This window comes from Astatotilapia calliptera, chromosome 7 (assembly GCF_900246225.1).
Source record: "Astatotilapia calliptera chromosome 7, fAstCal1.2, whole genome shotgun sequence".
NCBI lineage: Eukaryota > Metazoa > Chordata > Actinopteri > Cichliformes > Cichlidae > Astatotilapia > Astatotilapia calliptera.
Window position 1 is genome coordinate 35547162 of NC_039308.1, and position 14840 is coordinate 35562001.

The window sequence follows — 14840 nt, forward strand, 5'->3', positions numbered from 1 at the left end:
ACCACATCACAAGCCTGCCAAAACTATTCCATGTCATTTGGGAGGCTAGGTTGGTATCTTTGAAGAAAAGTCAAACAGTTCCTAGTAAATGTCCAATTGTATATTTACTTGAAATCTCATCCCTATTAAAAAATGGGAACTCTTGAAGTAGATTTCCCCTGTTCTCTGTCTGCTAAGCCCCAAATATCTGATGATTCCTCCACACACAAAGTCCCGAGACTCTCCAGCAAGATACAAATTGACTTCAGACACTCACCAACTGCTGAGCCAGAGCCTCCACTCTCAGCTCTTCAGATGTCTTCTCCCTTTTGGGCAGCGGCTGGTACTCAAGGCTTAGGTTGTCCTCTGTGGTGGCAGATGTGGTGGTTGGAGTGATGGTGGAGGGTTGCATTGAAGGAAGTTGACTGGGCACAGAAGAAGAGCTGACTGGTAAAAACTGGGGGGAAGACTTTCTTGTGGAAATGGTGGAGAACTCCGAAGTGGAACTAAAGTTGGAGAAATGGGAAAATTAACGGAAGAAGAAAATAATTTTTAAAAATCAAAACAACAGTAATGACATTTCAAATAAAACACACAGATATTGTAAAACAAACCTTCCCACTGTCTCCTCCTTAGCCTCCAGCTCCAGCTCCACAGGAGGAGGTGGAGGAGGGAAATCCTCAGTGATGTTTGTCTCCCTGATTGGAGGAGAAAAAGGTGGAGAAGGAGGTGGTGCAGGATTTTGGAGGAAGACCTCATCATAGTCCTCCAGTGGTGTGCCTGTGGAAGTTTTGGGAGGTTGCTGTTGGCTGACGGAGCCAAAGAGGCTGGTCTCTGAGATTCGCAGTGAGGACAGGTGGACAGTCGGATGGGAGAACGGCAGAGGAGAGGATGTGCTGCTTCCGCTACCCTTCCTTTTAGGTGAGGTTGGTGTCACTGGGGAAACTGGTTTTACATTTTCTTCAGAAAGTCCGCCTCTTATCTCTAAACTGGAGGCTCTGCCTCTGTAAGTGTGCTTTGCGGTGTCCTGTAACAGGGTGGCGTCACTCAAACTGTGTCTACTCTGTTTTTCACGTTCAACACCAGAAATGTTACTTTCTTCACCACTGCCTACGCTCACTTGCTGGATGCCAGGGAAAGTGATGCCATCCAGATTGGCCTGGCTCAACCTCTCGCTTGATTGCCACTCATCGCTGCCTCTTTCCTGAGTCCTGGGTGTTGACAATGGGTAGGGCAGGCCAACAGAGGCTGCCAAGGTGGAGGTGCTTTGGGCACGCTGGCGCTCGCTGTTCCTCTGCCGTTCCTTACGAATGACCGGTGTTTGGGAGAAGCCTGGGATTTAAAAACAAGGAGGCTAGTGAGTTAAATTCAGTGAATCCTGGAGTGTGTCATAATTGAATAATAATTAAAAAGGCTGCAAATTTCACACTTTTTAATGTTGTTTTTTTTTTAATTTCACTCACCTGTAGAGGGTCCTATGGGCTGGGAGGTGTTCATGCTGTTCTGGGATGGAGAGATGAAGCCTTCTGGTACATGGACGTTTGCAGGTCTTAAAGGAAAACATGAAGAAAAGAATAAAGAAAGTGAGGAAAACAGTGGTACTGAAAATATATCTACAACTAAGCACATTTTGTTGGTTTAAAATTTGGACAGCAATGGGATATCTTATTATCTGACAATAAGTGGCTCCTGGTTAGCGTTCAGCTCTAGTAGGTCAACTGACCGTCATCGATTCCGTTCATTATAGAAAGAATTTCTAGGTATAGCCCGGAGCTTCCGGTTCAGTGGCCTCAGGATAATATATTTGCTTTTCGTGTATATATTGGAACCTGCGGATGTTGAGCGCGGATACAGAAGGCAGAAATGAGTTTCATCTGAAGGGTGTTTCGGACCACTGTTAGATAGGAAGAGAAGCGCAGTCATTTGGGAGGGATTCCAACTAAAGATGCTTCTACTTCACATCAAAAGGAATTGGTGATGTGGTTCAGCATCTCACTACAATGCTTTCTTGACTCCTCCTACATGGGATGGAGGACCCTACAGAAGAGCGAGGCAAACGTGAGAGACTATGTTTCTTGCCTGGGTGGGGAATGCCTTGGTGTTGAACTGGAGGAGGTGGGTCAGGAGAGGGAGGTCTAAGTAACTCTGACTGCAGAAGTCTGGGTCGCAGAGGCAGACTCTGCGACCCAGACACAGGTAAGTGGTAGAAAAGCATTGCATGGATGATCTCATGATTTAATTATTATTTTATCATTTTATGTCATTCCTATTCCCCAGAGAGTAAACCATAGATTATTATGAAAACTGGATGCCAAACTCACTGATGTTGGATTCACGGAATTTGCATTAGTGGGTTTTTTAATTTGACAAAACTTCTTGCAGACATAAAGTAATCGACTTTAATTAAAGTTCCAGGTCGACTGAAGACCATTAGAGAAAATTCTTCTCGGTCTGCAGTGGTTTATAGCTGCAACATTGTTTCTGGCAGCTGGTCAGAGTATTGACTTGTGTGTGTTTCATGTTTTCTTAAAGCATGTATGTGGGTATGTGATCAGGATGCCTCTTGGGCGTCTTCAATTGGAGGTTTTCCAGGCACTTTTAACTGGTAGGAGAGTCCTGGCTTAGACTGAGAACATGCTGGAGAGACTATAGATCACACTGACCTAAAAATGCCTCGAGTTGACCTGAAATAACTCGCTTAGCTGGCTGGAACTGTGACCCCAGATAACCACAAGACAAATGGATGGAAACTAGTACTGCTGCTTTAGGAGACGTTACTGGCTGTCAATCCATAAAGTAATATAAAATATATGCAAAGTGTTGTTTTCAGGTTTAAATAAAGTGCTATTGACCTTTAGTTGTTCCTAACATCCAGTGTCCTAACTGTGATCTAAACTACTTTTGATCTTATCAGCTGTTTGTGCTCAGTTATCTGGATTTCTGCCCTCGTGTTCCTGGTTATATCCAGACACCAGACTGATCTGTGTAAACACACACTCAGAATTCCTCAGATTGACTTTTCACCTTCACATTTTAAGGGCAAACATATTTAAATGTCTGTAACTAATAAATCCCTGCAGACAAGAGTTGGTATTCTGTTTATTTTTCCCTCTCAGTGCCAGGGAGTTTTTCCTGCTTCTTAAAAACTCCTCATTCCTCCCTTATTTAACTCCTTCTTCTCTTTCTTTCTCCACCCTGAACTCCGAGAAGGCCAATCTTCTGCCTCATTTTGTAACTTTATACCCTTTCTTCCCTCCTCTCAACTTTAAATACTATACCTCCCCTTGCCTGTTCTCATTTCATACAACAGATACTCCCTTCTTTTTCTCTAAAAGCTTTTCAGAAAGCTGCCTGGAGTTTCATTTCTAAAGAACAGAAGAAGTAAAGCTGTAAAACCTTCTTACACCCTCCTTCCTCTTTTTTTTAAAACTTTTACTGGTTCTCAGTTGCTCCTCTTCTTTCCTTCTTACCACCACCTTCCGTATTCATCCTTTTCAACTCTTGCATGTCATCTGTTCCTCCTTTCACCCATATCTCCTTTCACCTTCTCCTTTAGTTCTGTGTCTCCTTTAGCTGTTGCCCCTGTGCCTCCATCACCCCCAATCCCTTATATCCTTTATATCCAGTCCTCCTTTCCTTCTTTCTCCCCCTAAATGTGTCCTTCTCTCCGTGATGCCAACAGCTGGGCACAAGATGATTTTAAAATAGCAAAGAGCCTAAAGCAAGCACAGTCTGAGAGTCCACAGCCTTTTATGGAAGAGAGCTAAAATACCGCATTCAGCAATGAACCTGAATTCCCACGATCCCTCAGTCCTTAGTCACATTTTAAACCTTATCTACTAAACTGAACGAATCGCCAGAGAAAAGGCTCTGCAGAGAGACGTTCAGGATCTTAACTTTTGTTGATTATGCATCGATGAAGACTGATTAAACTTTCAGACACTTCAAATAGCAGAATTCTTGTCTTAGCAGAATTCTTTTTACTCATTTACAAGCAAAGTTAGGTTATTATGCTTTTGTTTTACTGATTGTCTGACCCACTTGAGCTCACACCGGGCTGTATGAGGACCAAGAAATCACTTGCACGGTGCTGTACTTGTAAATAAAGTTATGGATCCTTGATGGTCATATGACAGGAAGATAGTAATGAAGGACCAGAAGAACCCACCAGGTGAAACCCAGACATGGTGGTCATAGAAACGCGGCGTACCTGTCGGCAGCCAGAGCACAGCGTTCATGTTCCGAGATGAAGACGCCAAACATCCGGACATCGTCTGGAAGGAAGTCCTGAAACACAAAGAGAGAAAGTGGAATAATCAATTTCTTGTAGTTTCATACATATTAATGTATGTATGTTTAGCCAAATCAAAGCTTATAACCTCTAAAAACCCTTGGCACATTAAGGTCAAGTACAAGAAGTCAGTTTTACTTCTTGATATCCAAGGAGTCACTGGCACCTTAATGTCAAAATAACCTTTTATATATTATAGATTTTTCCACTTTTAGGGTCACCCAAATGGAAATATTTGAAAACAGAGAATGCAAAAGCAAAAAAGCAAAAATGAAATTTTCTAGTTTCTATGTGGGTAAAACCTAACCTTAAAGCAGGCCCCTGGTGACCTGGTGGAACTTAAGACATTAAAATTCCAGAAGATGCTTTCTGCAATTTCTTTCTATGATTATCCAGGTTTAGATGCAGATGGAGATGATAAATTAAAGGGTTCTGCCTTGATCTGGTTGCTGAATAATAATAATAATAATAATAATAAACTTGTGGCATGGTCTGCGGTGCCACTGCAGGAGAGGCGGAGGCACCCGAGCGGCATCTGCAATCACGCATCACTGGCAGAAAGAGTCCTGTCAGGTGTTGTTGTTGGTGATGTGTGTTCGGCTGGTGGCTGGAAGCTGCTGTGAACAGCAAACGTGTGTGTAGTAATAAAGAATTCTGAAAAGCATGGAAATGTCATCGAGTCTGCCATGGTTTAGTTACAAAACTGATTACTGCAGTCGCAGTAACCAGGTGTAATGTGTAATCACTTTATTTACTTTAATGAAATCATTCTGTTCTTATAAATCACAGTGTGTGTACAGTAGAATTATCCTTATCTGAATCAAGGGGTTTCTCTCATGTTTAACGCCATTCTTTGAGCTCTTGGGCTTTATAAATCAAGACTAGCAAGAAACACTAAATACTCCTGTTCCTGTGTCTCTGAGCTGTTTGAAAAACCCAGACAGCGCCATCAGCGATCACAAGTCTGACCACAGACCTTATCACACATTAAGACCACATGCACTGATGTCTCTCCAGCAAGCCGACTTTGACCTGTAAACTCTCCTTTGGCATGTTTCGGCAACGATCCGGGAACATAAAGTTCTTAAATTTAACCCCTTAACATCCACCACTTAAAGGCAGGATTTAGGGTTAGGTTGCATTTTAGCCTCTAGCTTCAGTAATTAGAAGATGTTACATTTCAGATCCAGCCTTTGGCTGTCATTAAAAGATTTCTGGAAAAAAAGAGGTAAATTTAACTCAAACCCTCAACTTGGACTGAGCTGTAATGATGTTTATGTGACACGGGCAGGTCTGATTACTGAAGGAGATAAAGGATGAATTTATCCGTTACAGCATTCCTTTAAGATGCATGTAAGCACGTGTGTGTGTGTTTGTGTTTCTTATCATCTGCATCAGACAGCGCCCAGTCACCATCCCGGCTCACTGGCACCTCACAGGAAACCCTGAGGATTTGGGCTATTTCCTGTGTGACTCTGGTGCAAATGTGATCAAATAAGTGGAAATACAAACAGGTCCATGAATGCCTCTTTAGGCCAAAGTGGAGGAAGGGAACGAAGTGACAGACTCATGAAGGTTTATCAGACACCAAAACACTGCAGTGTTTTATTATCGCGGCGTGAATTATCTTATCTTTCACTGTGACAATCTAAAAGTAAGCTGCAGAAATACTCAGTTTACATTACAAAGTAATGCATTCCTGTTTCATTGGCTTCTGCAGCACCGGGCTGGGTCACATGACGCTGAAGTCTCTGTTGGCAAAGGCTGAGCTGCTTGTTTTCCCAAACCCTTTTTTATATTTGGATTATAGCGTGCTCTCTGAGTCGCTGGAACACAAAAACCTCTCTAGGACAGACGCTGATTATAGCTATATTATTTGTATCATCTGCAAACATTGACTTAAACAATTCTAAGTAAAAATGGCTTTGTTTCTCTGTTTCCTAATAGTTATGTAACCAAAATAACAGACAGTTTCACTCCTGTTTGGGAAATATTATTATTTCTATTTTGACATATTGGATTAATATAATGTTTGACATATGGACCTTCAACACTTCACTTACAGTTTAATTATCCTTACACTACATTTTCAAATCACTATCTCACAATGGGTTAAGTTGGCAGCTGCTGCCTTTTGAATCTTGAAGTTTGAAAATAAAACTTTGTTTTATTGTGATGTCACAGCTGGTGGCTGCATGCAGGGCGCTTGATGTGCATCTTCTGATCTTTTTAACCTGACGCTTGATGGTCGGCATGATCGACAGAGTGATGGGAAAAAGCTGGAAAAGGTGAGATGCTGTGTTATTTGTTATTTCTAAAGTCCCAATGTTATTAGCATATAACTGCAAGATCCTTCCTATTACAGAAATGACAATCAATCTCTAAAATGATAATTTTTTAAGATATACTTATTACTGTAATTTTATTTATTATATGTTCATTATAGTTAATTAAGGACCACCATATAAATAAACAGGGAAGGCATAAAGAAAGGAAAGGAAGACCTCCCATACAGAACCGAGCAGGAAGCAGATACGACAGATAGCTCATGAAGAGGAGGAGGTAGGGTGGAGGTGGCTTGTAGATGCGCTGCAGCTTCCTATGTGAGATTTGGCAAATGGATGAGTAGAAGGCTATCTGAACTAGAAGCTGGTGTGCTGGCACGAGATTGGCTGCTTTTTCCTTGTCTGCCTGAAAGAATGATTTCTTGCCTCTACATTCACGACAATAACCGCTGTGAGCACCGCAGCGGAGCAGAGCGTTACCTCATTTAGTCTCTCCATGATGGGGGATGAACGAGAGCGAAAGTGCTGAGGGGGGGCTCGCGTGTCCTCGGATCGCTCCAGGAGATTCTCAGCTGAGGCTGACTTCCCTGTTTTGTGAACTGACCCAGCCTTCTGCAGAGCAACATTGAGCTGCTTAGACAGTCCCCGGTTGACTTGAGGCTCTGCAACTTGCTGTTCACGGCCCAGGCTCGGCTCTCTGATGGATGACTGGCTGTGTCTCCTGAGCTCTGCTTCAGGAACAAGATCCTGGTAGATCTGATCAAGAGTTGAGCCAGAAGGAGTGCTAAGAGAAGAAAGCAGGAGAAGATTTAACGTTTTATAAAATCGGGAGCCACCAAAGTGTCCTAAACAATGCTACTAAGAGAATTAGATTCAGCTGGGGCCTGTTCTTGCATACCTTGATGGTGGGTGAGCTGGTGGCCTCGGTGTGGTGACCCTGCCTGGGTAGAAGAAGTTAGACTGGTGGCTCCGCAGGTCAGGAAGAAGAGTTGAGTTGGGGTGCTTCTCCCCCTGAGGAGAAGCTGGACATGGGTCTTGGAGGGAGAGCAGGCTGGAAGCGGAGGAGAGGCTGAGGGAGTCTGAGTAACAGGAGGAGGCTGAAGACAAAGGAAAGGAGGAAAAGTGATTTGCCTTATACCTCTCACTTAAACCTTTCATTTATCCATGTATCAAACCTCACTGCTCCACTTTTCTGCCTGGATACTTTACCAGGCACCTGCACCCACCTGCATGGTTAACATTTTCAGGCTGAAAATAAGCACTGCGAGGCCTCGAGATGCTCCTCTGTCCTCCCTCATCTTTCCTCACGCCTCTCTTCCTCTCTATGTACTTAGCAAGAGCTTCTTGCTGCACTTGTCGCAGGTCGGGCCTTGATATGGCATTCTGAGAAGCTCCACTCCCAACAGAACCTGCAGCAGGTTCAAACACCTTCCGACGGTCTGCCACACTGGTTTCTGGAAGAGAAAGAAAAAAATGGATTTCAGCATTTCCAGCAAAGTAACTAAACTGGAATCATTTGAATAATTTGTTTACCACACAAGGGCAAAAGGAGTTTGCTTTTAAAAATTGGAAATCTTACCTCCTCCACGCCGGAATAAGGACATGGTCTCTGGGTCAGAAATCCCAACCTCATTCATGTTCTCTGGTTCTGAGTATGAGCGCTTCTTCTGGTCTGCCGTCAAACGCTTGCGGCCACAAATCCGCCGTGAAGGAGGCTGTCCAACGGGTGGGACGCTGGGGAGGGGTGGTGGGCTAGAGCCTCGAACATCGGGAGTAACCAAGTGCCTCTCCTTGGGTGTGTGAGCGGAAGTGACCAGAGGTTGTGACTGTGGCGTGATGACAATGCCCCGTGGCTTTGGCATGGTCGTGGGGCCTTTTTTCTCCAGTGAGTGGTATTTGGGAGGGACGGGTGGAGGCTGCTGGCTGCCAGGGGAGGAGACAGAAGGAGGAGCTGGAGCAGGCTGGGCACTGCCCGATGAGGTGAGGTCCCTCCGTCTGAAGGAGGTGGATCGTAGGACCTTAGACTGGGCGTCTTTCAAGGAGTCCCTGTAAGATCTGTTTGGAGAGACATTTCTTGGATCAGGATCATCACACTGAGCTGTTGGATGTTGGATGTGCCATTGTGATGACTTGTTAAAGGACCTGTTTGTGGATGTGTCCTGCATTGGGGCCATGATCTCTTGGATTTCCTGTCTCCAGGGTAAGTTCTTGCTGCTGTCCTCCTCCTTGGATCCATCTAGATGGAAGCTGCTGCGACTCCTCTGCAGGGCTGAAACTGGATCTGTTGGAGTTCTGAACATCACACGGAAATTTAACCAACACTTTTTAGACCAGTAGTTAGTTATATACTCATCTGTATTTTCAGAATTACTCTACCTGTGTTTCATATGCTCACTGCTGCCTCCTCTGTAGCTCGGAGTCCTTTGGACTTTGATGCCCTTGGTGCTTCTCTCTAGCATGTTTCTGAGGTCCTCTGTTCCACAAGGAGCGCTGCGGCCTTTGTCTGTGATCTGATTCTGAATAAGGAAGCATAAAGTATTGAAAGAAGCTAAGCATAAGGAAGCCTTTTCACTTCTGAGATCATCAGAAGAAATATTTTAATCTTGTTTGCAGTTACCCGTAGATGGGCCTTGTTGTGTGAGGTGCTGTGACTGCGCTGCTTTCCGTTGCGTTGTTGACGTTCGAAGCGACTGACTTTCTCCAAAACAGAGAGGCTGCGAGCGGGCCCTTGGGGGGCATTGCTTTCAGGGCTGCCGCACCGCTGGACCTCGGCAAGGGCGAGCTCCAGGCGGGTCAGTGGGTGCTCTTTGTCTTTGTCCTGCTCTCCGTGGTCCCAGTTCTGGTAGTGCAGAGCGGATGAGTCGCTGAGGTGCTGGGGAGAATGGTGTGAGGCAGAAGAGGGTGGAGCCTGAGGCTGGGCCTGACCAGGTGAGTGGTTGGGTGGAACCTGTCCAAGGGTGAGCCTGGAAGATGCTACAGGCTCTGAATGAATGCTGGACTGGTCTACTGATCTGAAAAGAGATCAAAAGACATCACAGGCGTGAATCGGCCATTGATTTGAAATCAGACTCTGATCTCTTGAACAATCATGAACTTTCGCAGACCCCACCCACTCTAACTGTACCTGTTTTGGTCTCCCAAGGACTGGACAGCTGCGTAGGGGTCGCTCCTCTCCTGTGATGATGCGCGCCTGACTTCAGGGGCTGAGTAATTTTGGGGAATATGGAAATCCTGTTTCTGCTCTTGGATGCTCTGATGATTCTGGGCTCTTTGGACCACTGTCTCGCTCTCTGTTCCCCCTCCAATAGTTTTGATGCGTGGGTTGTAGGGTCCAAAGCTGGACTCTTCCTGTTGATGCCTATCAAAAGCATGAGACTGAATTACCACCAAAAGCATTTTAATGCTGGTTCTATCCAAAAACTGCAGTTCTTCTGAGCACCAAAATCTGGCTCCAAAAGACTCACAAAAAGGTCCAAATTAGATGTTCATAGCCTGGTACAAAGATCAGCTAAATTCCCCCTTCATTCCTGTACAGAAGGGCCACCTGTTTGGATTTCAGTAAGGTTTAAAGTTAGGGGCGTGGGTGATGTAGAGTGCACCTCCACTACTGCATCTACTGAGCTGGATCATGATGGATGCAGTTTGATAACCAAGCTGAACATTAAGGCCCCCGCCTCGAGCTAAATATGGTTACTTCTGACTTAATGCAATAAATGCTAATGTTGCTTCAAAACTACCAGAAAGAAATGCATGATGTCTATGACTTTGGCAAAACATGACTGTTGTGGATGTATTGGGAAAAACAAAACGATTAAAAGAGGGGGTTATTTCTCTGAGAAGCAAGAACAGTTTTGCTAACATTTTTTAGATGTTAGCTAAATAGAAAGAAAAAGAAACACAGAAGCCTAAACAAACCATCACCTGTCTGTTGGGTAAGAGCTGTGGGGGTAGGATGAAGTGTTAGTTTGGTATCCATTTTCTGTGGCTGACATCCTTCCATCTCTCTGCCCCTCTGTTGCTCCTTCATGTTGCGTTTGCCGGTTGCTCTCCTTGGCCAAGGCTGGGTAGACTCCACAGGGGCCTGGGCTGGGGGAGTTGGGCATCTGTGCATAGTGTGGCTCAGGCTGGGGAACAGGGTAAATGCTGGTAGGAAGGATAAACCGGCTGGCCTGTGGCGTGGGGCCTGCAGATCCAGAGGAAGGCCCGGTAGGGGACGGGGGTTGAGGAAAGCCTCCACCCTGACGGGGCCTTGTGGTGGGGCTGCTCTCTGGACTCTTCTCCATCACCGTGTGGAGCTGACCCTCAGCACCATACGAGCCTTTAGCTGAATCAACAGTCAGAGTTAGTCAGTTTTCTCATCTATACAGTATAAAGCTACTAAAAAGTCATGTCATATATCATTGTCTTTGTTTGAACCTGTTTCTACATGTTTAATTCTCGGAGCACGTAAATGCAGTCATTACCTAAGGCAACGTTACCACTGGAGTGATGCCAGGAGCCTTTCTGCAGAGAACTAAGAGAGATTGAAAAACTTTTGATTAGATAAAATAGTTTAAGTGACTTACCAATTTACACAAGTAGAAAATATTTCACAACTAAAGTACACTACTGCATCGGATATGGCTGCTTTACAAACACATGGCGCCATTCTGCACACTGTCTGTATTATACAGTATTACATAATAACACTCTGCATTATATTGACTCATACTGCAGCTTATAGTGCAGCACCAATCTATTGTGTTGTACCAGGATGTGCTATATAAAAAGCAGATGGTTCTTGGGTACAGCATGTTGAATTGTAGAGTTGTATATTTTAATATGTTGTACTGAATATCATAAAGCATGGTATCATATTGCATTGTATCACTCCATGTCAGTTATTTTAGATTATTCTAGATTTAGATAAATTATATCACATTGCATTACACATTATTGTATCATAACAAAGCACACCATGTTACCATTACGTAGCATATGATATCACATTGTAATCACAATGTATGAACACAGTACTGTAGTGTGGCAAGTTGGATTTTATAATGTTGTGTCATAACATAACATATCATATTGTGACACATGTTTAGTTCATCTTTTCCCACTGCAAACTGCAAGTTATTGTAAAGCATTGTAAAATCAAAATAATTAAATTCTTACTTGGCAAAGCTTCAAAGAAAAACACTTCTCAATAACTTGGTGCCCCAAGTTCAAAGGAAAAAAAAAGTGAAAGTGAAATGGACTTATTCTATCCAGTAAGCCACATGGCTTGATACAATATTGTATTAAATAGAAATATTGTGCAATATAGTAAATTATTATACTGAAATAAAAGATGATGACACTGGATTTCTCTGAGAAGTCAGAAATTAATCAAGCACACCACTAAGCCACTAAAACTATTTTTTTCTGTTCAGGAATGCAAGTAAGTAACTGTAATTTGACATTTTAATCAAAAAATGTGATTTTTTTTTATTTGCTAAAGCAATACATTTGAACATGCATTATTAAGAACAATAACTGTATTTTAACATTAAAAACAACATTTTCATTAAAGAGCCTTCTCATGCTGCTGGATTAACCATTAAAATGACCAATACGGTTAATTTAGGGTTGCTGTGTCATAAACCATACATTGGGTGTCGCTCAAATAAATTTGTGAAGCACTGAATGAGAATCAATGTTCACTCTAACTTCATGGAACCTGGTTACCGTAGTGATCTGGCGTGCTCCAGACTGGACCAGGAGTTTGGTCTCTCGTGGCTCCTGATAACGGCATAGCTATCACTGCGCCTTGGTGGAGCAGGCGCCCCCTTCAGGTTCTCATAGGAGCTGCGGTTGGCTGCCGGGGCCCATATTGGTCCTACACTGTGTCTGTTTGATGCCGGTGCACCACCGCTGCTGCTGCTGCTGCCACGGTAACAAACCCCGCTAACTGAACCTGAAACCAAGAGTACCATGGACAAACAATGACGTTACTGAATCAAAGTTACCATACCTGAAAACATGAAAAACATTCCAGTAACAGAAACTTTACCTTCCAGATCTCGAACTATCCCTGACCTGGCTCCGCCCCCGCTTCTGGAGTCGCTGTTACGTAAGAACACGGCAGAGTTGGAGCTCAGCTCGCGCTCCTGAAAGATGCCCTGCTGGGTGTCGTAAACTGACGGGGCGTAACGCATGTCAGCCTGGTGCGTCTCGCCACTTCCCCCTGCTCTCTGAGGGACGGTGTCCAGTGAACTGGAGCGCTCTGTGCTGATTGAGGGGGTGGAGGCGTGGTATTCTTGGATGCTGGAGCTAGTGGAGAAAGAGTAATAGGCAGAGTCTCTCTTGCTGTGCAAGTGTTCAATGCTGTTGGACGACCTGGAACACAACAAGTAGTTCAAGACTGTGACACTAGTCCCGATCTCACTGATTAAGGTTTAGTTCAAAGGATAAGCATACAGAGATTTAATGTAATATCCATCAGGTTGTCAGTAACATGTTTAGAGTTAGGGAATATTTCTGGAACTTTTTTTTCTCCATTTAATATACCCAGACAGAGCTTTTAACCCAACTGCACACCAAATCCCTGTAACTTGATTTGAAAGGCATTATCTTCTACTTTCTGGAACTAGGCTGGTTTACCAAGTGGCTTAAATGTAACCTAAGTTTAATTGGTTCAAAGACAACCTCTTTAAAACCACCAGGCCATCAGTGACTGAACCAGGGACAGGTCCAGGTTTAGGGTTAAGTTCTATTTGGGCAACATGCTAAGCAGGTAAATTTTGAAGACCTAGCTATTCAGTTTCAAAAGACCTCTAAGGCTACGTTCACACTGCAGGTGAAAGCGCATCAATCCAACTTTTTTGACGATATGCGACCCATATCCGATCATGGTATGACAGTGTGAACAGCACAAATCCGATATTTTCAAATCCGATCTGGGTCACTTTTGTATGTGGTACTGAATCCGATACATATCTGATGTTTTAGAAAGCGACTGCTGTTTGAACGGTCAGGTCGCATTAAATCCGTCTTTTACGTCACTGACACAAGACAGACGCCAATTATCAGCGCCGGAGAAGCGCCCGAGAAGACATCGTGAACACTTCCTGGCCATCCAGTGTAGATGTTAGTGAAACTGTTTGGAAGACAATGTTGGAGAAACGTGAACATTTTATTTGTACTGTATAATCTGCAGATTCTGACAGAAATCTGCAACTATCCTTTGAAGCACCGCTCCTCTCTAAAACAGCAATAAGGATAATTATTAGGCCATATGTAAATAACAAAATAACTTTACAACTTAAAGCAAAATTGGGAAACGTAAAGTCCGAAACAAGTCTTTATAGTAAGGGACATCAGTCAAACAATACTGTTTGGTCTGGGTCTAAAACAGAGCACGTGTGTGACGTCTTCTTTTACGTATGCGGGCCACTTTGAGGGTTCACACTAGAGCGCATTTGCTGTCACATTTTATTTGTAGTGTGAACAAGCAGACAAAAAAAATCGGATTTGATCAAAAAATCCGAATTGAGCATTAAGACCTGCAGTGTGAACGTAGCGTAATTTACTTTGGCATTAGTCTCACATTTGGATGTTTCAAATAAGTAAAAATATATAAAAAGGGCTGGATGCCTCTCTTTGTGCCTTCAATGTAACGTCAGTTTTACATTCTGAAGGTAAAACTGACAAATGATTTATATACAAATTAGTATTGGAGTTGCTGTTAGACTGACTTTTCAGCTTATACCTAACAATTGCTGAGGAGTGTTTGGTTTATGCACCTGGCTGAGGACAGCTGGTGGCAGGAGGAGTAGGCCGGGTGGGGTCCACTGAGTCTGTGGTGGGCCAGTGAGTGCTGGTGCTGAGCTCCAGAGTGAAGCTGGGAGGACTGGGGATGGTCCAGACTGTCCATGCTGCCCCTGGAGCTGTACTGGTCCGGACTCTTCCTCAGGTAGCCAGAGTCGAATCCGCCGGAGAGATCGTTGGTCGAGACACTGAGAGACAACAACTCTTACATTTAGTGCTTCATTTCAGTAAAATCTAATTAGAACCAATCACAAAGGACAGCTGAGGCTGGGGAGATGTTGCTAGTTTGTAGCTATTTTGTCAAAATTTCCCTTAGTGGGACAATGACGATGACTTTGAACCATGAAGGGCATTTTAGACATCCCAGCCTCAACATCTGGACACCGCATTACATCTCAATTTCTTTTTTATGCACAAGAGTCACCACTCCAGTGGTCAATAACATGCTTCCATCTCCTTATGAGACACTTTCACACAGTCCAACAAATGGGCTT

The 14840-nt window shown here is 43.8% G+C and overlaps 1 protein-coding gene across 4 annotated transcripts in view; it reads right to left on the reverse strand.

Annotated features, from left to right (window-relative positions):
* shroom3 (shroom family member 3) overlaps positions 1-14840 on the reverse strand; it is an 80741-nt gene that overhangs the window by 8556 nt on the left and 57345 nt on the right. For 3 of the 4 annotated variants that reach the window (XM_026174513.1, XM_026174515.1, XM_026174516.1), the window contains 17 exons: positions 14322-14534; positions 12590-12915; positions 12265-12493; positions 11019-11068; positions 10477-10879; positions 9680-9913; positions 9173-9566; positions 8932-9071; positions 8698-8847; positions 8135-8610; positions 7782-8009; positions 7454-7652; positions 7036-7339; positions 4190-4266; positions 1443-1528; positions 594-1311; positions 257-485 (listed from right to left, as the gene is read on the reverse strand). In XM_026174513.1, the coding sequence (XP_026030298.1) occupies positions 257-485; positions 594-1311; positions 1443-1528; positions 4190-4266; positions 7036-7339; positions 7454-7652; positions 7782-8009; positions 8135-8610; positions 8698-8847; positions 8932-9071; positions 9173-9566; positions 9680-9913; positions 10477-10879; positions 11019-11068; positions 12265-12493; positions 12590-12915; positions 14322-14534 (4456 nt within the window). The remainder of the gene's footprint in view (positions 1-256; positions 486-593; positions 1312-1442; positions 1529-4189; positions 4267-7035; positions 7340-7453; positions 7653-7781; positions 8010-8134; positions 8611-8697; positions 8848-8931; positions 9072-9172; positions 9567-9679; positions 9914-10476; positions 10880-11018; positions 11069-12264; positions 12494-12589; positions 12916-14321; positions 14535-14840) is intronic. The other variant, XM_026174514.1, reaches the window with a different exon arrangement.